The following is a 22,840-nucleotide window of genomic DNA, read 5'->3' on the forward strand; positions in this document are numbered from 1 at the left end:
CACACGGCGCAGTGGACTGACCGACGACATATTAGATAGTTGATGCCTCTTGAAGATAAACGCTATGTCATTATCTGTGAAGAATAATATCAGCTCGCTCCTTGCTGGACGTTAAGCTAACAGGCTAGCCAGCTAGCTAAGTGTCAGTTGATACATGGGTTTATTTTCCTTCCATCGCTGAATATATATCTGTGCACACATTATCTCGGAACAACCAAAGGAAGACTAGGGACGAGGAAACCACACTTACAAAAGCCAGCCAGCCTAACTACAGTATATGGTGGAGCTTTATTTTTTAATGGCATAGGTAGAGCTGTCACAATTATTACACATTAGCCTGAACGCGATTGTCAGTTTAAGTCGTGAAGCTTTCAGAAACACGGTTCCATACATATTTCTGGGCAATTTTGAGCCAATATTGGAAATGTTGCGATAAATAAAATGTAAATCAGGTGAGTTTCCACCAGTCAACCTGAGTGTTTGTTTCCGGTGTATAACTCAATAGGTGTTATTACACAATTACTTTGATAGAGGAATAAAATCAACATAAAATACAATTCAGTTGTTAATTAGTGTTATTTGTGTGGCAATTAATTAACTAAAACTCATGATTGTAGCAGCCCGAGGCATAGATCATCTGATAGCTCACTTATGGCTTGTTAGTGTCGTTGTGCTGCAGTTGTGACCCAGCCTGGCACCTATACCCGTCTTGGAAAATAGCAAAATGCATCACCAGGACTTCTCTGGAGAGTCAGCTGAGACCGGTGGCAGGAAAATGTCACATACGACAGGTTTTCACCATCGTAGAGGGAGCAGTGGAGCCTCCTCTGTGACCTCCTCTTCAACAGTAGTTGGTGGCAGCATCGACAACGTGGGACCAGCTGAGTCTTTGTCCCCTGGACTCCATCACCAGCTGCAGTCCCAGGCTACGGGGGCACAGGTGAAGAAGAAGAGCGGCTTCCAAATCACCAGTGTCATCTCGGCCCAGAGCGTCATGAGCAGCAACAACAGCCTAGCGGACGACACCGAGAGCTATGATGACATGGACGAGTCCCATACGGAGGATCTCTCCTCCTCAGACATGTTGGATGTGTCTGTGTCCAGGGCCACGGACACAGGCGTCCCGGAGAGAAGTTCCTCAGACGAGACACTGAACAGCCTGCATGGAGTGGACACGCCTGGCCTTGTGTCTCCCAATGAGCCACTGCATGCTCACTCCATCCCTCAGGGCTCTCAGCAGGTGATGAATGGTGCCCTCCACCATCATCATCATACTCAGCCACAGAGCCACTCCCATCACCTCCATGGTAGCCACCACTCTGATAACATAGAAGGTGCCCAACTCCCTCAAGCTACACAGGGGACTGCTGCCGGTGCTCCTGTGGCTAGTTCCAGCCCAGCTCTGATTCCCAAAGCTGCACTCGGCCCTGGCCAGTCTGGGAGGACTCCCGTTTTGGATAGCACTATAACTGCAGTTGGGGTGACCAAACTACCCACCGCTACTATTGAGACGCTGCCACCTGGCAATGTGAGCATTGCTGCTGTGTCTGCTTCTAATGCCCCTGGACTGCTCCCCTCTGGACCAACAAGCTTTGACAACTCTACACTGGGTGGACAGGGGGGCTCCATCACAGGAGGAACAGCCCCCGTTGTTCCAACCCTGTCGGCTGCCACCAACACTCAGACCCAGCACACCCCAACTCAGGCAGCCGCTGGATCCCGCTTCAGAGTGGTGAAACTGGACACTAACTCTGAGCCCTTCCGCAAAGGAAGGTGGATGTGTACAGAGTACTATGAAAAGGAGATTCCACAGGCCGCTACGTCAGAGGCTCTCAAGGGCACGGAGACTACAACAGAGATCGAGCCAGGGGTCCAGGGCACTGCAGTCGCCTGCCAGGGCCCAATGGGTCTTCAGCCACCGCAAACACTGCAGCCCTATTCACAGCCGTGCCAGGATTTCATCAGTCCTCAGGCCATGCAGAGCCCTCCGCAGGGACAGGCTCAAAACGCTCCTCTGGCCCAAGTTCCTCCCCAGGAAGCTAGTTGCGGGGTTCATCTGCTTCAGCAGCCTATAGTTGCTGTTGCTACTCTCCCTGCAGCGATGTCGCAGGTGATGGCACATGGAAGCTTGAATCAGCCCCCACCTGTGATGCCCCAGCAGCTGCCCTATGCCGTGGACTCCCTGCAGCCCGCATCACAGGTCACTTACCCCGCACCGCAACTCGAAGCGGGGGTTGTTTCCCAGGGTGGAGGTCGCCAGCCGGACTTCATCCAGCCCACGGCTCCCTTCCAGACCCAGGTTCAGCCCCCGCTGCCTCATGTTATGGCGGGGGTCTCCGTGCCAGTGGGGCTTCATGGGGCTTCATCAGCTCAGCCACCAGCTGCTGTCACTCAACAGCTGCCCCAGCTGCCCCTCCAAGCTGCCCCCTCAGCAGTGGGCAGCTTCACTCCCGCCCAGCCCCAGCCCCAGCAGCAGCAGCAGCAGCAGCAGCAGCAGCAGATTCATCCTCAGAGCACCCAGGTTCACATCCTGCCACCCTCCTCCCAGGGAGTCTCCTATGTGCCTCTGACTGCACTGCAGGCCGACCTCCAGCCACTTCTGATCCCCGGAGCCGCCTTCCTGCAGACCTCCGTGCTAGGCCAGGCAGCGGGTGGCGTGGAGGCCAGCGCCCTGATGGCGGCTGCAGCAGGCCTCAGGAGCCAGCCGGCTGAAGGAGAGGAGGACAGGTGAGGCCGCCGGACTTTGTTCGGGGAGTCGTTTTGTGTTTGTGATGTACAAGTCAAGTACTCTCAGCCGGGAAAGCATGGATTCTAATGATGGTGCTATTTTAAAGTCCTATTTTGTTTAATTTAGAGCTACAGAATGAGTGATGCAAAGTGCAACAGGGCTTTTTTTTAACAGCACGGAACCGAAGTAGTCATTGGGTCATCTTAAAAAACAGATTGAATTAATTAAATAAATATAAAAGGACTTTGTGAGGCATTTTGAACTTGAAATTGAGGAATTAAGCTGCAAATTTTACATTGAGAAAACCGAAAACAAATGATTGACAGTGATAATTAACAATGAATTTCTCATTATCATCGAGTCTTTCCAGTTTTGCACACTCATCATCGACACTATCGAGCAAAACACCTCGGTCTTGCCAACAATACGAGGTATTGCTTTATGAGTGTAGGTCGAGTCCAAGGTCAAAGGCCACTGTCTTCTCCTTCCTCTGAGAGAACCTTCTCTGCCATCAGGCGCCTGCAATACCAGGGACGCCACCACGGAAAGTGTAGCGAACTGGAGGAGATGTGTTGAATTTGCTGTGTCACCCGAGGGTGCGGAAGGAGGGAGGGAAAGAGGGAAGGGAGGAGGGAAGGGATGTGATGCGTTGCTGTGCTTGAGCACCTTGCATCACAGATCTGTTAGCATGAGCTTTGGTCTCTCTGAGGACGTTTGGAGCTCATTAGTTTTCTGCATTCCTCTCTCTCTCGCTTTCTCTCTCTCTGCCCCCCATCCCGCCACGTGGTCTTTTATTAGACACTGGATCTGTTTGGTCATACCCCCCAGGGAGCTGTGTAATGCTTTATTCATGTATGTCTCACTATACACTGGCTCTATGCTTTTTCTCCATTCATTCCTTCTCTGAGTTGAATTGAATTGCAGTAGTGGAAGGACATTCATGTGAATAATAATCATAGTATTAGCTTTTTACAGGTTTTAACCAAAGCAAAATTAGCTAAGAAAGCAGAAAAAGAATAACATTACTGTAAAATATACAATTCAGGCCTATATTTTTACATGATGCGGAATTCTTGTCCAAGGTCAGGATTCGATGGATGTGTGGTTTTTTTTTTTTTATAGGGCAGAGGCCTGATTGTAGGAACCAGAGCTGTGTTTAACCGGAAGTACCCAGCCTGAAGTGCTCTGCTCCGGTTGCAGTCTGCTGACACCTTCCTGTGGCTTAGTTGGGGAATCCATTTTATGACACCTGTTGCACACTTGGCTGTAAAACTGTTGTGTCTGAGACTAGGGCTACAATTGCAATTACTGAAATCCTGCTGACCTATTGGGACATGTATATTGTCACTGATTTTGCATATGAAGGGTAGATTAGAGCTTGGTAACTGCTGCATCAAGGCAGCAGGTGGACGGCTTAAGAAGGAGAGAGAGAGAGAGAGAGAGAGAGAGAGAGAGAGAGAGAGAGAGAGAGAGAGAGAGAGAGAGAGAGAGAGAGAGAGAGAGAGAGAGAGAGAGAGAGAGAGAGAGAGAGAGAGAGAGAGAGAGAGAGAGAGAGAGAGAGAGAGAGAGAGAGAGAGAGAGAGAGAGAGACTGCCTGCCTGTCATTCTGACACATGTTGAGCCGTACAGTAGCGCAGCATTGTTTTTTCGGTGGGGGGGCTTATGTCATCCCGTTGTATTACAAGAACAGCTGTCGACCCCCCGTTGTGTGTGTGTTAGTGTTTCCACCCTTCCCTCGGCTTGTTGGAAGGTTCTGTTGTCTCTCACTCGGCTGCAGCGGAGTTGTGTGTGTACAGACACTTTGTTTATAAGTCCTGGTCATGCCATGCTGTATGATCTGTCTCCACTGCTCTGTCTCTCACTCCCTCCCTTTCTCACTCGCTCTCCTTGACCCAGCAGATGTGAGTGCATCACGTCAGGGACCCGCAGTTCTTCTCTGCTCTGCTGCTGCTGTCAGAGCAGAGAAAGACATTTTAGTTTTCTTTGAGTTCAATAGAAGTCTGCTGGTGTTCATCAATGCTGGTGACGTCCATCAGGCAAACATTTGGTCACCGAGCATCTCTCTCTGTGGTGTAAGAATAAAAACAGTGTTGTGTGCCCAGACGGGGCATCGGTGAAGATGCTGCTGTGCCAGATCAAGCACGAGGGCTGCGCCTCCTTTAATGGTATTGGATCGCGGTATATATTAGGCATAGACATTGGACAATATCACAATATTTTTTTGAACGATATCTCCATATCTTTTTTTAAGATATTATTTTAGTGATGACAATTGGTGCTTACACACAATAATTATTTGAGAAACAATCATTAGTAATGGGGGTAGTGCGGCATTGGTTGGAAACGTCTGAACGTTTTTACTTAACTGGAGCACCCCTTAAAGACGTCATTTACATATTGCGATATTTCGATAACCAGAATCCCAGACAATATCTAGTCTCATATCACAATATCTGTATTATATCAACAAATTGTCCAGCCGTATGAATGCTTAATTATGAATACATTTTTTTTTTTTTTTTTTTTTCAGGCCAAAACCATTGTGATTAGTCATATACATCATATGCTGTTTGGAATCAAAACGTCTCTTCATAGCTTTCAAAACAGGAAAACAACCCCAAAATGTATAATTTTTACCTGTCAAAACCTTGTGTTTTATTTTTGGCTCAGTGGCCCACTTTGGATCCCGAGGGATAAAACTCCTGAACGGACAAACTCTTTAGAATATTACCGAAAGGCAGTTTGTAGAAACGTGTTGAGCCAGGTTTTTATGGCTCAACGTGTGTGTGTGTGTGTGTGTGTGTGTGTGTGTGTGTGTGTGTGTGTGTGTGTGTGTGTGTGTGTGTGTGTGTGTGTGTGTGTGTGTGTGTGTGTGTGTGTGTGTGTGTGTGTGTGTGTGTGTGTGTGTGTAAGTTGTCAAGTTGTCAAGTTGTAAACACAGCGGCATGTGAAGGTGTTTCCACACCTTGTAAACCTCTGCAGGTCGCTCCTCCTGCCTTTCACCGATGTCAGTTAAAGTGCTGCAGAGTCAGTGATATTAGTCAGGGCGGTTACCCCCCAAGGGCGGGTGACACCTGTTTAATTTGTCGTTGGGTCCTGTGTCATCACTCCTATGGGCAAACCGGGTTGACTTACATGAGTAGGAAAGCACCCTGTAGTGTACTGTTAGTACAGCACTCTGGTCCCAGGGATTCCTAGAACCTGTCGACATTATGACATATCGCCCAATCATGATCTTTTTGGAAAATTGTCAGTCCGCAATCATATGTTTCTGTGCAAAGTTGAGAGGGAATTTTTTTAAGGGAATTGAAGTAAGTTGATTTATGTATCGGAACAAATTTGTTTTGTGAAGTATTTTTCTAACGCACGTCAGATGGTGAGCTGTGTAGTTGGTAGCGATTCTCGTTATGTCTTAAATGTCAATATAAGGTCAATAATCTCTTGAACTTGAACTTATATCTGATCTACTGTATTTGACTTGAGAAGAAGTGCTTCAGGTGAATTAACTTTCTGCTCCAGCTTCTCGCCTGCTTCATCTTCTTTGGGTTTCTGTCATGCTAATTGTGTTGCGTCAGACAGCGAAGGTGTACAGACAGATGATTTTTGTTTTGTTGACAGAGATGTCACCATCAGCGGGTTGTCCAGAACTTCGCTGCTCAGCACAGGGACCGCAGATAGGGACCACAGGTCCAGGGTAAAAGTACTGCGGAGGATACAGAGTTTGTCTTAAAAAAAAAAAAAAAAACTTTTTGTTCTTGTAACATTCTGACGACTGCTGCAAGAAAGTAGAAAATGATTTGTCTTAGATTCTGGTCTGACCGGCTGGTCTAACCCCAGGCCTTCAAGAGAGAAGAATAATAAATAAGCAAAACATTTTATAATGTGAATTTCAACCCATTGTCCATTATTTACATGGAGAACCTGTTACAAGGTTCTGCAGGGATGTACTTTTTACAACACAAGTCACTGTAATTGATAACCCTGAATGAAGCCTCTTTTAAACTTATATTGGTTGATTTATCGTCATGCTTAGTGTTCCACCGGTACAAGTTTCCAAATCGGATAATGACTTTTTTCCTAGAGATATTTTCCACTCATGGCGTATGAAGCTGGTGTTTCTCACAGTCGAACCTGCAGGCAGTGACTGGCATGTTTGTACAGAAACACAGTATCTCCATCATTCAGTCATGTTGTTGCTGTATCCCCGTTCCTCCACCTGGTGGCAGCCTCTTCACATAATCACCGCTATGCGTTGGCCCAGGGGTCTTTACGTAACACAATGTTCTCTGGGAAGCACTGACCTAAAACATGTTTCATTCATAAGTGGCGAGCTCACCTGTGCCGGTGCATTTTGCTTTCTTTTGTGCAGCTGATCGATGAATCTTTCACAAATTAAGTGGTCCTGAAGACTCAAAGTGGCCTTCACAAAGGGTGAACGTGTTTATGATTGAATAAATATTCACACATATGTATTTTATATACCTAGACAGGGATCATGGTTATCATGGTGTGCACAAGTTGTTTTAATAGGCTGATTATGTATGCCTATTATTCACACAGACCTCATGACAAAGCAATGAATTCACTGCAGCAAAAAAACATTTATTCTGCTTGGCCAGTTATGTAAAATGTGCCATGAGAAAAATGTATTTAACAATATATATAATATTGAGCGAATTGTCATTCTGTGTCCTCCAACGCAGGATCAATCCACAAAATAACAGTATTGGTATTTGATTTATGAATGATATGTTGTAGTTTGTCTTGTTTTCTGTGTGCTAGGGTGGTGTTACAGTATTTCTATTATATGGTAATGCCGTGTATCTGTTGTTCTATTGTATCAACTGCACTTATGTGTTTAACAGGAAAAACTATTGCAGAAATTGCTAAAATCTTTGATTAAGTCTGATCTGCGCAGGCATACATGTTTTGTAAGACATCTGAAATTAAAGTCAATCATAGACTCACCAAGGACTTTATTAGGAACACTATACTAATACTGGGTAGGGCCTCCCTTTGCTTTCAAAACAGCCTCAATTCTTCTTGGCATGGATTCCACAAGATGTTGATGCATTTCTTTGAGATTCTGGTTAGAGCTGATTGATTTGGGAAATTAATCGTATTGTGATTTCACCTTAGACCAATATTGAAATTGTGATTTAGTATCGATTTTTTTTTAAGTTCCTTATCTGCTGTATTTTTCACTAAATACAAGCAATAAATCATTCTATAGTATTACCAACACAACATTGTATACAGTCAACATATAAACTGCTCTTTCCAGTAGGCCAGGCCCACAAGAAAGGTCTGAGAGTCGGAAAGTGCCCCCATTACACACAGTTTCATTCATTTCAGTGACATGACAGTTGCCATTAGAACGTGGGTAAATTGTGGCCATGAAGGGATGCACATGGTCAGCAACAATACTCAAATAGGCTGTGGCATTCAAGCAATGATTGATTGGTAAAAACGGGCCCAAAAGGTGGCAAGAAAAAATTCCCCACACGATTACACCACTGGCACCAGCCTGGACTGTTGACACAAGGCAAGTAGGGTCCATGGTTGGTGCCAAATCCTAACCCGAACATCTGTGTGCCTCAGCAGAAATCCAGATTCGTCAGACCAGGCTTAGTTTTTCCAGTCTTCAACTGTCCAGTTTTGGTGAGCCTGTGCCCACTGCAGCCTCAGCTTTCTGTTCTTGGCTGACAGAAGTGGAACCTGATGTTATCTTCTTCTGTTGTAGCCCATCTGCCTCCATGTTCAGTGGTTGTGCATTCTGAGATGTTATTCTGCTCACCACAATTGTACAGAGTGGTTATGAGTTACCATAGCCTCTCTGTCAGCTCAAACCCGTTGGGCCATTCTCCGTTGACCTCTCTCATCAACAAGGCGTTTCCATCCGCAGAACTGCCGCTCCCTGTATGTTTTTTGTTTTTCGCACCATTCGGAGTAATCTCTAGAGATTGTTGTGTGCAAATCGCAGGAGATCAGCAGGTACAGAAATACTCAAACCAGCCCGTCTGCCACCGAAAATCATGCCACGGTCAAGAACACTGAGATCACATTTTTTCCCCATTCTGATGGTTGATGTGAACATTAACTGAAGCAGCTGACCCGTATCTGAATGATTTTATGCATTGCACTGCTGCCACACAATTGGCTAATTAGAAAATTTGAAAAAACAATGACTACCTTCTGCCTTTTCCGGATATTTTTAATCCAGCAATGTTAAGGATTTCATGTGGGAAAGGGGCTATATTTTAGATCTGTATTTGGCTTGACGTGGGGGAGCATATTTACCTGTATTATCAAGGTGATGTTTGGAGACCTGCTATTCCTTATTGTATTATTTGTCTAAAGGTCCGTTATGGTCTACGTGTTATGTGTAGTTTTTGCTATACACTCTCTCAAGTGTGTGGAAAAATGTCCTGCTGTCCAAAATAATCTTCCTTGTCCTGCGAAAACTCATGGAGGTGGATCAACACACCGTCCTGTGTGTGCGTGCGTCAGGATGCTTTAAAGTGTGGTTGTGTGTGCACTCCATCGTGGGAAACGATGATGGTTTACGGGAGCTTGAAGAGGTGTGCCCAATGAAGAAATTATGATTTATTCTAAATGAATTCATAAAAAAAATTAAGGTTAAATAAAGGGTCCGACCACAGAGGTCACGACACACACTACACTACACGAATTACAGTTTTCCGAGTTCCCGTGGAATGCAGCATTACTTCCTGCCGTCTCTCGACCCGACTCGTAATCCACCTCAACCACAGAGCGCGGGCAAGCAGCCTTTACCAACGATGGTACCGGAAGTTTTAACTATTTTTGAATTTTAGGATAAAGCGGGGTCAGTCTGGGGGGGCCAGACGTAACATTTGGCGGGGCAAGCATGCAGTCTAATGGAGTTGACGGAACGCCTCAACAGCTCTAATTCCCAGTGACCAGCCCTCTTATCTGGCAGGGAGCAAACTATGGCCATATCAGGCTTAGTAAAGAACATTGTTTTCCAGGGAGGTTGTTCTCCACTGGTGGTGTTTGGTCTGAGCCAGGACCCAGGCTAGTGTTACAACACTTGGAAACCTCCCACCTGGCCAGGCCCGAGGCAGCGTTTCTCAACCCATGACCCGGGGAGCGGGGCCGCTTCCCTGGGAGAGTGATCGCTGGCCTCCCTGCCTGGACCTGGGCGCGACCAGCCAGTAGGAACCATCCCTGCTCCCCGGCTCTGTTTACACTGAAAGTTAGGTTCCAGCCATGCTATGGTTTGACTGAAGAAACGCACGCTAGTGTAATATTGTTAATTTGAATTCTCCACAGGGATAGGTGTGTGTTCTAAATCACTGTCAAACCTTCGCCCATGTCACTGAAAATTTGTTGGCATGAACACACAAAGCAGCAAACACGCTGTGTAGCATCAAACGACGAAGAAGCAACTTTGATTTAGACAGTGCTCCTACAAAAGTATTCTTTAGGGGTTCATTCGAAATTACATTTTTTGTTTCGAAAGCACTGTGTCCTTCGTGTGTAGTTATTCCTATCTGTAAATTACAGAGGTGTGTGTAATTATTATTTTGTTAGTCAAAGAAAGGTGTGCTGTCCTTTTCACCAACCCAGTAATTTGATTAAAGCCTGTGTTATCGTTGTTTTCCTCACTATTCAGTTTCAAACAGCGGATATCTCATTCTTTTGTCTCTCCATGGACCTCAATATGTTTTTCACCATTGAAGTTGGGCGGGGTGGAGGGTATATATTGATTTAGTTTTTTCAATTCCAGCCCGTATGCAAGTCTGTGTGCAAAAGCATCGTTGCTTTTATACGCTGTCAAGTCAACACATATACTTACGAAACCACAACCAAGCGATATGTTGCGTCTTATGTTTTGACAAAATACTTTTAATATCGTTTCAATGGTCAATGCACCGGGGATGGTTTGGTGCATTTCCCAGCCTGGCAGTTGAGCGCTTTGGCTTGCGCTTCGCTCTGAGCTGCAGTGCGAGCCGGCTCTCGCTCTCGCTCTCTCTCTCTCTCTCTCTCTCTCTCTCTCTCTCTCTCTCTCTCTCTCTCTCTCTCTCTCTCTCTCTCTCTCTCTCTCTCTCTCTCTCTCTCTCTCTCTCTCTCTCTCTCTCTCTCTCTCTCTCTGATCCCATATGGTGTAGGGGCCGGTTATGTAAGCAGTTGCGTGCACGGCAGAGAGCGATACACTCATGCTCCACAGAACAGTCCCTGATGTACGGGCTGAGAGCTGTTGGTGCATCTTTGAGCCTTGCTTTTTCTGTGTGTGTGATGATTAATAGGTTGATCCCCAATTACAAACAAAGTCTGTTTTGGGTGGTGGTCATGGTGGGCTTTACGTTCCTCATGAGCAGATGCTGGGTGGGCAACGGGCTCTGATGAAACAGTGTTATTTTAGTCATTTTCTCACAGTGTCTTCACATTTCTTTGTGGTGCGGTTAAAGCGTTTTGTTCAGATCCAGAATATACCAAGCATCCCTCCCTGAGCAACTAAACGCCAACGTTACAGGCCTCTCAAACCGGATCCGGCCGGTCTTCACCGCCTTCTACGCACTTGCTGAGTTTTTTGTTTTTTTTGTCACAGGGCACACACAGGCACATTTATACACAGAGGCAGAAAAGCTTCCGTCCTGGCTGCCCGAGGTCAAATGATGCAGAAGGAAGCCAGCCAATCATGCCACAGTAATTCTTGCTGACGTCACAGAGGGAGAGGTGGATGAGAGAAAGGAGGGATGGCAAAGCGGGATGAGCAGAGGAATGCTATTTTAGGGTTCGAGCGCAGGTAACACACTCCAACTCGCAGGATGTGTACTAGTTTTTTTCCAAAGCTGGTCCTTTTGTTGTTGTGGGCCGGTCCCATCCTTACATTGAGTCCTTTCAGCCCACATACCTTATGTAACCGTCGGCCATTTTCCTCCCACCGTTGCCTTGACAGCGGGCAGCCGTGTTGCTAGCATCCACTTACCCCGTAGTAGTGGCGGCCCTCCAGGTCACCCTTTATCCGCATCTGCTCAGGGCTTGTGTTCTTCTTACAATTTGTGTTAAAGGTGTTGTGTGTAGAGCTGTTCAACAATGTATGTTTTCATCCAATTTCAATGGGAATTTTGAGACAATGAAATGGCTCCAAATTCAATTAAATGTGATTTTGGTGTTTTTAACCAGTTGGGGCTGTCCAAGTTTCTATCCTCAAATCTTGAATGTCAATAGAAAGCTCTTCTGTCATAACTTATACTATTGTAGTATATTATATTATCGTGTAGCAGCATGAATGACGCAAATGGAACTTGAGGATTTGTAAGAAACGTAGAAGACTTTGTTGGGATCCATCAAGGTGTCTGCAAGTCATTAAAGTCTTAAAATGGGTTAGTTTTAGGTTTATTGTGAGAATGTTTTACAGATATTACATATATAAAGTTTTGACAAATATTACAAGTCAATAATTATTCTTAAGTTATAATTTGAGGTCGTAATTTCCACATCAAGATTTTATGATTTTTTTAATTAGATAACTCATTACCTGTCTGAAGTGGTTAGATTTATTCCAGTTCCTTATCACTTCCCTTGCTATCTGACTTTCATCGATCATCAAGTTCACAACCCGATACTGACCTCTGCTCTGACCTGCAGACAGTACTTACTTGCAATACTAAGTCTTAAATGTAGGTAAAATTTCTCAAAATTTTAAGAGATTATCTTTTATGCATTGTTACCACACACACAAATAAATATATATTTTATCCAATAAATTAATGAAGACAAGTATTTAAGAGGTACGTAAGAGGTTTTATTCCAAATTATACTTTGAATGAGCGTACTCTGCACCGTTGCTATTTCTCCAACATTGCCTCAACTCCAAGCGACGAGTGGGACGTGGCACGCACGACCAAGACCCCCCACACTCTATGTAGATAAACATGTGGAATGTGGGTTTCATCGGACGACCCCCTGATATAGATTTCCTCAGATGCCTGCGAGCATTTATATTGGAGAGGTCAAACGTTCAACGACCTTGAGTGGGTCACGTGGAAGGGTGAGTCGTTAACGACCTCAGGGAGAGACGGAACGACTTCTGCCCGTTAATTGCTCCATCCCAGTCTTAGCAGGGATGTGAGATCATGATCCCCGGAGTGGAGCGACACCGCGACGCAGACCAAAGAGTGAATTCACAATGGCGGGCTGCGTTCTACACCTTCTACTCCTGGAGCTATCTAACGAGCCTACCTACAGGATAGACCGTCAGTGGTTTGGTCATATCCGGGTCAGCCCCGCGATCAGGCCACACACACATGCAGATAGGCGAAAGTGGATTTATAATGAATGAAAGCATCCCGCTTAACACCATCTGTGATGTCACAGCTTTGTATTTTCAAGATTCAAGAGGTTATTTGTCATATACATACGGTCATACATATATGCAGTGAAATGTCATAACCCCGGTGATTACCCACAAAAAGCTCTAAAAATACTAAAATACCAAAATGTATTTTTCAGCTATTGGCTGAGCAAGAGATGCACTAGCGATGCTTGGCGGAAATCGATACCTGTAGTTTTATTCACCGTAGTAAATATTTCCCTTAGATTACTTTGGTGTCTGCTTATGCTGGATCCATGGAGGGAGGATGGATTGATCCCAAGTCAATACTAGAATCAATCAAATGGCATTAGGCTAATACGTTTAAGACGTAGAGGCTTGTCATGTATAGATTTTATAGCAACCGGTTCATTATATTTGGTAAACACTCGCAAGCTCAAGTAATTATTTTAGTTTTCTGAATTGCCATGACAGACAAAGACACCAGCTAGTTGGTACAGGCTTTAACCAGAAACTTCTAATGGTCAAAAAGTGTGGCCTTAAAAAAGTAAAAAAAAAAAAAAAAACACTAGTCTTTCTTCTGGTTGATGGATTAACGGTGTGACTTATACCCAGACTTTGGGTGTTTTAAGTCACATCAATTCACACTTGAGAAAGCCTCAACAAGTGATTTAAATGGGCACCGCCATTTTGTGCCCCCCCTCCTCCCCAATAACTGTGCTCCATTTTGGATTGGTCCGGTTTTGGAGTAAATGCGGGGCAGGTTGTCCCCTCCCCTTTGTCTCCTACACTCCCTTTGCTTGACAATAAGCGCTGATGTACAGTGTGTGATGAGGTATCGGCTCTTTGTCTCATCTGCTGGCCAGATCCAAATAAGATGCCGATCTTATTTGCACACCCAAGCCTTTGATCGTTCATGTTTAGCCATCCCGCACGCGCACGCACACACGTGCGTGCGTGCGTGCGTGGTTTGAGACTGCTGGTGTGCGATGCGAGCATGTTACGAAGCATGAAGATACACGTGAGCTATGCTCTACTTGAGATTGCTGTTGTGTGTGCGTGTGTCCAGTGAGCGTTCACTGATGATGAGTGACAGCGTGGCTACAGGCGCATCGTCTGGTCCAACTTACACATTCTTCTCACATGGTTGGGAACAAAACTGGACCAGCATGAGGGAACATGAGGTGTGTGTTTGTGTTTTTGTGCGTGCGTGCGTGTGTGTGTGTGGGTGCGTTTATGCGTGTGCGTGTGTGTGTGAGACTCGGAAGGAGACATTGGTTGAAAATAAAAGGGGAAGGGCTTGTTGACACGCTATCAGGGGTGTGTGGTCAAAAATGGCTCATCCTATTGGACGGATTACGCTGATCTCTGCCGACAGTTTACATAACAACAGGAATGGGTGTGGGTGTGCGGATGACTCCTTATGCGCTGATGTCACCGCTAACTCTCCCAGGTCGACCAATCGCCAAGAGTCTATATGTGATGTACAGGCACAGAGACAAGACTTCCTATTGGGCTTGAATGTAAATAAGCGCTCAAGCACACGCTCACACATCACTTCCGGTGGGGGCGTGGGGGGAGGGGCTCTTTGCAGGGTTGGGCGGTAGAGTCGGAGAGCATCGATGAGGGAGAAGGGTCCGGCTGGGCCGGGAGGCGCGCAGGGCCAGGACAGGATGGCCCTGAAGCTGCTCTTCTGGGAGCTGGAGAGGCACCTGAAGAGGTAAACGATGACTTGTGGTGTTATTCTGTTGTTTGGGGAAGAGGTGCATGTAGGAGGTGGGGGGTGGGGTGAGGTCCAGCACAGAACGCAATGCCCTGAATTTGAACAGGTATTGGCTAGCCTTTGTTTGTGTTGGACAGGACATTGTGTAGATGTTTAGAAGGTGCGTCCATCTGTCTGTTGGTGTTTCTCTTTGAATGCCGAAGCTACGGATCGAAATTGGGGTCGGCAACAGTCCCACCTGCAGGTTTTCTATCAAACTCTGGTAATAACATCGCTCTGTTGGAAAAATCCATGTGTGAAATTTCCCCCATCCTCCATTTGAGGCAGAACATGGAGAGATACCCCCCCCCCCTCCACCCCCCAACACGTGCCACTGCTCTGGATGGGCGCTGGAGTGTTAAGAAACGCAATGTTCTCGCCATGGTGCGCGCCAGAGCGCTTGACTTTGTGTCATCGTGAGAATGCTGCTGGCTGATGTCAACCAGAACAGTTTGCCCCAACCGGCTGGAGAGCCGACACAATTATCTTCATATTTGCTCCGTTTTCATTTATTCCCCACAACATGGAGTGCCATGGATACACACAATTTTCAAAGTCATAAATCTGTCAAAATTACCCCGAGTAGCTTTCAATAAAAACCAGGTCACCCATCAACTCCAGCTTCTCAAAGCTCAGCTTGCAGGCTGCTCGGAATAAACACCTCTCCCTTCCAAAGAGCTGCACTGTCCTGTACGTTGTCACCACCTGTCATCGCTACACTTGTCTCATAAAAGTAGCTCACAGCAAAATATCAGGGATCTAACACAACTGGTCCAATACTGTGCTCATGCACTTGTGTGAAATTTCTACCAATACCAACGTAATGTGTGTATGTGTCATTGATTTTGCGCTCAGAGCGAGAAAAACCCAAAAACACGCACAAACAATGAGGATAAATCTCAATCTTTTCCAAGATGTAAAATAGCATCCTTTCGCCTGCCTTTTGATTACTTTCAGTCGTACACAACGTATACATTTTGCAAACATCTCCACAGCAGCCGTACGTCTACATCTAAGCCACGGACATGGCCAGACAAGGCAATTTGAAAATACAATACCATAGTAAACAGTAAACCACCCAACATGCAATAGAATACAATGAATCACATTGATATCAATTAAGATCAATAATGTTTTTTTAAGTAGTAAGTATTTTTACCTGAATTGAACCATTAATAAAATCACATAGCACATGTTCTACCTGGTTTTGTATAAACATAGTTTAAACACAGCATTACAACACTGTAATTCAGCCCAGCACCAAACGCGAAACACAGATTTTGGGTATCGAACAGTCCTTCTTCGTACAGTCCCAGAAACGTAGAGTCCTGGATGACATCAATTGTTATAATTTTCACGTAAGTGCAGAATGAGTAGAAAACACATCCGCATTAACATGTTTCAAAAAGGAACGTTGAATTCTAAATTGTAACATTACGTAACTATGGGGGCTACGTAGTTGTGCGTAACAAGCCGTCTCTCTATTTAATATAGTGTATAAGCAGGAATACTCTTGGGTGGCTTTGTGACTCACTTAGAGAACACTGTGTTTCCAGGCTGTCCAATTGATAAACACAACGCTACAGATGACTAGGAAGACAACATCAATACAATGTTCCTGTGGCAAGCCAAAACACCATCCAAATCTTTCAATACTAATGTTATTTTTCTTAAAACCTTGTCAGGTCACAATAAACCAACACAATAAATATGATGGGGGGTTCCTGTTATCCCCCTTTGTCTTGTCTTGAGTTTGCCCAAAGCACGATCCAAGTAAGTGTGTGTGTGTGTGTGTGTGTGTGTGTGTGTGTGTGTGTGTGTGTGTGTGTGTGTGTGTGTGTGTGTGTGTGTGTGTGTGTGTGTGTGTGTGTGTGTGTGTGTGTGTGTGTGTGTACAACTGTTACTATTACACGCACACATACATGCCTTCTACAGCAGTGTTTCCCAACCTTATTCTTATCTGTCTGGAATTGATGAATTAGTACAGAGTTAGTATGGTTTAGGCAACAGACTTCAACCAATAGGTGGAAGCATCGTTTCACACTATACTAGTCTAGAAGCCGAGTCTGAGGACCTGCATTGCATTTCTTCATGAAAGCCCAGACACGCAGTTAGCTTTCCACAAATGACTTTGCGTCTCAAAACAAACGCCCCGAATTGCAATTTCCTCGCCTGTCTGCTTCTTCGTGTGTGTGTGTGTGTGTGTGTGTGTGTGTGTGTGCGTGCTGGAACCAGCGTCTCCCTTAATACAGGCTTTATGCAAGCGCCTGCCCTCTCAGCCAATCCCCTTGCGCGCTCCGTGTTTTCCTGCATACATTATGCAATGAGCCTCCGTGGCTCCGGAGCTTCGGGCTGCTTGCGCGATCCTCCGTCTTTGTGCTCAGCCGGTGCACACGCAAGGCTGACCGGGCTCGACGGACCCGCAGCCTCGAACGATGCGCTTATTATTTGTTTTGTGTTTTTTTTTTAGTTTTTTTTTTTTTACTTTTATAGCCCCGGATCTTTTCTACACTCGATGATTGCCTTGCTCTAGTTGACTTCCATGGACGGGATAGTATGAATTCCCAATGTTACACGGTGGCGATGGACCTTGGCGTTTGTCAACTGAGGAATTTCTCCATTTCGCTGCTGTCCTCCGTCCTGGGGAGGGAGGGCACATCGGTCCGAGTTGACAATAGGTAACAATGATAAGATGAGCGTGTTTGCTGGGATTATGAAGGACCCGCACGAACCGACACATCCCGGAACGCTGGCTCATCCACGCATGCATCCATCCATCCATTCATTCACCCATTCATTCATTCCTTCATCCATTCCTCCATTATCCATCGACGCCAAAGTCGAAGTAATGTCATAGCAGAATGTCGTTGTTGTCGGCTCTGGTGATGAATTATGACCCTTCAAGGCCATGTGAGGATTTGACTCCGCTCCCCACGATGAACCGGCCTCGTTTTGTGGAAATGTTAAAATATACACGTAGAAGCATGAGCGGACGCAGCGCAACGCGGAAATCTCCGATGCGTCTTTACATTCGCCGTTCAAATAGACATCCAGGCTTTGGTTTCCTACAAAAGAGCCCCCTGAAACATGAACACGGCTATATCTGTTGTGTTGTGTTTCGCTAAAAATCGCCTCCTTTTTTGTCTTCCAGCTCTTCGGGTGCTAGTGTGGTGGCCATCGACAACAAGATCGAACAAGCAATGGTGAGAGTGTTTTTTTTTTTGTTGTTTTCGTGGTGATGATTACATTGAGATTATTTCGTGTATCTTAACGGCCCGGGACACTGATGTTGTGTAACACCAAATGGTCGCGCAACAAAAGAGGGTCCAAGCTTCCTCCAGTCCTTAATATTTACACGGAAAAAAAAGACGTTGTTTTTTTTAAATAAATATTTAACCTCCCCCGCGTCCCGATGAAAAATACTTGGCCGAATTTATGAAATAATGCTCAGAGGTTTGTTGTTTTCAATGATATATATATATTTTTTAAGATGCACCTGCTAAAACAACAGTATCAGTCTTATAAACCGCTCAGGATTATGGGAATTTACGGACTGGAATACAGTAGTTGGCTGTATTCCTGGCGGTAGAAAGGCACACACATACACACACACACACATACATACATACATACATACATACATACATACATACATACATACATACATACATACATACATACATACATACATATCTATCTCTATATATATATATAGCGCACACGCACACACACACACACACACACACACACACACACAGACGATTTGGACGCAGCAGCTCGAGCCTCCACCCCTTTTTTTTTTTTTTTTCCTTTTTTTTTTTCTCCCAAAATTTGACGTCGGCCGAGGTTCGCACGCGAGCCTCCGCTCCCCCCGCCCCCTCTCTTTCCCGCGTGTTGCTAAGGCGCTGCAGCCTAGCGACGGCTCGGTATAAATAACTCGGCAGCTGATTGGCCCCGCCCTCACCGGCGCGAGGACATTGTGTTCCCTCCGAGCGCCGGAGAGGGCGGGGCCCGGGTTGGGGGGGGGGGGGGGGGGTGATGAGCCGTCACCATGGAAATGGCTGACAAAGTGCTTGGGTATTTCTTATAATTTATATTTCACTATTTATATTTAGGTTTGTTGGGTTCAGTATCTCTGCTCTTAATCCGTGTGTGCACTCTGTAAAGTGGTGCTTTGGTATAAATCAATGACAAAAACATGGACCCATATTGTCATACAATAGTATAATGTTACCGTCATATAATAATACACTGTTACCGTGATACAGTAATACAATGTTATTGTGATACAATAATACAATACAATGAATTGCTGCCACCGCACAGTTGGCTGCTTGATACTTGATATAATTTATTTTCATTATTTTATTTACATATTGGGCGCACTAGCCCCAAATAGAATTCCCCGCCGGGGATCTATAAAGCCTTATTTTATCTTATACACAATTTAGTATGAATTCAGGATGAACACAAATGAAACCAAAGAGTTAGTAAAAAAAATGCAGTGTAGATTAGAGCATGTTTTACTTGCGTTATAAAATGACAAGTGACAGGTTTAGTGGAATGAAACACAGTAGTTTTCTTTAATTTTTATTTATTCATAAGCAGATATTTGGATTCCTATGGATATCAGGTAGATGTCTGTATAGTACGATATCAGTTATGTCTGTGTAGTACGATAGTACTACGATAGTACTGCGATAGTAAATGGCTCCACCAGACAGATGTGCGTCATCATGGCAGACTGGTTATTTACTATTTAAATTATGGTTATTTACTATTTAGATGAAGCATCTGCAGCGCTGCACCAGGACGACTTTCAGACGCTGTGGATCATGTTTCTTGCGTACAGTAGATCCAACAAATATAAATTAATAAATTCCAGATCCGACTCTACGACCGAAGTCGCTGGTTCTCCATATGACAAGCTTGAGTTATTAGAACTGGACTTAAAACAAAGTAAATAAGTTATGTATCTATAAAAAAGAAAAACATTTACATTGGCTGTCACCGTATCCACCATCAATAAATCTCTTTAATATTAATGAATTGTATGTATTTTTTAATTGGCGTGCACTTTGCAAACACTATCAAAAGGAAACTTGCAGTGAAAATGGCAAATATCCAGCTGAGCAAACTACTCGCTGTTGAACCGGGAAACACAGAGCTCTCTCATGATATTTGGTGATGCGAAAACTAGACACATGCACTAGACTAAGAGGGCCGTCAGACGCAGCATTCCGTTTTGGGATTCAGTGTAAAGCGTCCATGTTTTGCTCAAATCAAGCCGATGTGAATCCAACTGAGAATGGACGTTCCCACTCGAACGTCGTACCTAAACCAACCGCAGACACCTCGTTTAACCCTCCCCCCTCTCCCTCCCCCAGGACCTGGTGAAGAGCCACCTGATGTACGCGGTGCGGGAGGAGGTGGAGGTGCTGAAGGAGCACATAAAGGAGCTGATCGAGCGCAACTCACAGCTGGAGCAAGAGAACAACCTGCTGAAGGCAATGGTCAGCCCCGAGCAGATGGCTCAGTTCCAGGCGCAGGTCCAGACCGCGGGCTCCCCGACCGGGGCCGGGGTGGGCGTCGTGGGGGTCGTCCAGCCCGCCGGCCCTGGGGCCCTGGCTCCGGCCCCCGGCTCAGGAGGGACGGCCCTCCCCTCCCTCCCGTCCGCACAGAATTCCGGAACCTCGGCATAGCTGGGCGGAGGAAGCCCCGACCCCCGACGTGCTACCGGGGCGACGGAAGGAGGAGTGTTTGTTTCCCCCCCCCACCAATACTGTGAACTGACTCCTCCAGGAGAACACACTACAAATTAAACACTAGAAGAAGAAGAAGAGACTTTTCATTTTTCATTTGTTTCTCTTTTGCACATTTTTATTTAACTGATGTCCAGACTCGAGTTCAACTTTATTTATACAGCACTTCGAAATGACAAAGCAGGTCTGTACCAAAGTGCTGTACAACAACGGGGAATGGATTACGCACACACACACACACACGCAGACACAAAGATAAATAAGTCGATCACAGTTGTAGCGAAGGCAGTAAAAAGTAGGTTCGAAGCCCGTTTTTGGAAACGCTGACTGAATCGGATCATCCTGTGTGTACGTCCGTGTTCCCGCCTCAGTCAATCGCCACAGTGGGATGTGGGAAACTTTCTCCGGAGCTCGGACAGGAAATCGACACGAATCCCGAAAAAATATATAAAAAAACAAATACTACCCATCCATCCCTCCTCTCATGCTTCTTCCAGTTGTTCTCCTCCTTTTTTTTTTTTTTTTTTTTACGTTTCTTTCGAGCACTTTTTAAAAATACATTTTTGGCTGGTGAGGACGTACGTTGGGGACCACGATTGGGTAAAAAAAACAACCTAAAAGACCAAAACTGAACGGGACGCGACCCATCTGGAATGGGAGGCGGAAAGGAAGTTCCCCCTCTTCATCATTGGTCTGTGGAGAAAGGAGTCTGTGATTTGGGCTTTTCCTGGGGGAAGATGAAACTTTATGCAGGGAATCAATGTTTTTTTTTTCTTGTTTGTTTTTGTTTTTTTTTTCATAGGGAGGGCCGGGAACGGTTTAGCATTGCAATTTTTATTTGTGTTATATATTTTTTTTGTTTGTGTTTTTTCGTCGATGTATTAAAGCGTCTTAGTGGTCTAAAACGAAAAAAACACGAAAAAAAAACACTAGTCAGATGAATAAATGAGACATGACTGTTTTTTAGGTTGTGAACTTAGAAAATAAATTCCAATTCAACTCTGCCAAGTGCCTGGTTTCTAACCATAGATACATATATGACGTGTTTTTAATTCTTATTATGATTTAGCGTGTACATAAATCCATATATATATATCTATGGTTCCATGGCCAGGGTGTGAACTACCTGTGATGTCAGTGCTCAGGGGGAGAACGGAGGGAACGCTGGAACTGAAACGCTGGTTTTCTACCGTTTGTACCGCTCTGGGGAAAGCTTTCCGTGACGACGGTGACCCTTTGTTTGTTTGGTTTTTTTTTTTCTTTTTTTATAGTTCAGCCAAGTATTTGGGGCGTCCGTTCGGGTCACCCGAGCCGAATCCCTCGAGACTCTTGAGTTTGAGGGGAAACGTGTTGGAAGTATGTCGTTGTCGATGTTTCGTGCATGTTCCGCAGCCCATCACAAATGTGACGTTACAATTGCACTAAACAGTTGCACCTCAAATAAAAAAAAACAAAAAAAAAAAAGTTTGCTTTTGTTTCCTCTATCGATGGAGTGGTGTGTTTTGTGTTTTAGCCTGAAATTATGATTAATGTAAACAAACTCAAATGCTATATTAACCTGTACAAGTTGCTGGACCATGGAGTTCTCAGCTGCTTGGTTGTCTAGCTGAGATCGGGTTAGGATTGTGTATGTATGAGTATTTAAGATAAATATTTAATTAATCCCTGGAGGGAAATTAAGACTTTACAGCAGAAAAAAGTTGGGATTCAAATTCAAAAGATTAGAAATATATGTATCTATCTACTGTATATACATAAATTACCATGAAGTAGCACTATGCTAACTAGTGAGCCCAATGTGGCAAGTGGCAGATATACATACCCCTGTTACACCTGGCATTAAAATCTGTAATTAAGATCTGTATCTGAATATCTTCTCTGGATGAGGAAATCCGCATGTTAGTGCCCGGTGTAAATGCAGGCAGAACACATTGCAATGTTAATATTGTGGGATCTGTCAGAGCACATCTGGAGCTGGTCCGGCTCACATGGAGATCGGATCTCAGCCAGGTGGGTATGCAATCTGTACAGCTCAAGGAGTACCTGGCTTCAGCCTGCAGAATGGGGCGGGGTTCAACATTGAACATTTAATCCCACCCACCGCAACTGTCAAATATTGCGGGTTCAAACGTTGATTGTGATCGGATGCTAGTTGTGAGCGTTGAATGTCACATTCAGGTTTGTGACAATGCATTTTACAACTAATCCAAAGATTTATTTTTTCTTAATTTGTTTATTTAGCTTAAGAAGTATGATCATTTTACACT

At 45.0% G+C, this 22,840-nt stretch overlaps 1 protein-coding gene across 1 annotated transcript; it reads left to right on the forward strand.

Annotated features, from left to right (window-relative positions):
- Nucleotides 1-724: 724 nt before the first annotated feature.
- On the forward strand, nucleotides 725-22,015 carry LOC307247715 (TSC22 domain family protein 1-like; the record flags this gene model as incomplete). Its single annotated transcript, XM_080023838.1, has 4 exons — nucleotides 725-2,434; nucleotides 2,549-2,727; nucleotides 17,963-18,014; nucleotides 20,199-22,015. 4 exons carry the CDS (start codon nucleotides 725-727, stop codon nucleotides 20,511-20,513), a joined length of 2,256 nt encoding a protein of 751 aa, XP_079879964.1. The 3' UTR covers nucleotides 20,514-22,015.
- Nucleotides 22,016-22,840: the final 825 nt, after the last annotated feature.

Source organism: Zeus faber (assembly GCF_960531495.2).
Source record: "Zeus faber genome assembly, chromosome: 2".
NCBI classification, from domain to species: Eukaryota; Metazoa; Chordata; class Actinopteri; order Zeiformes; family Zeidae; genus Zeus; species Zeus faber.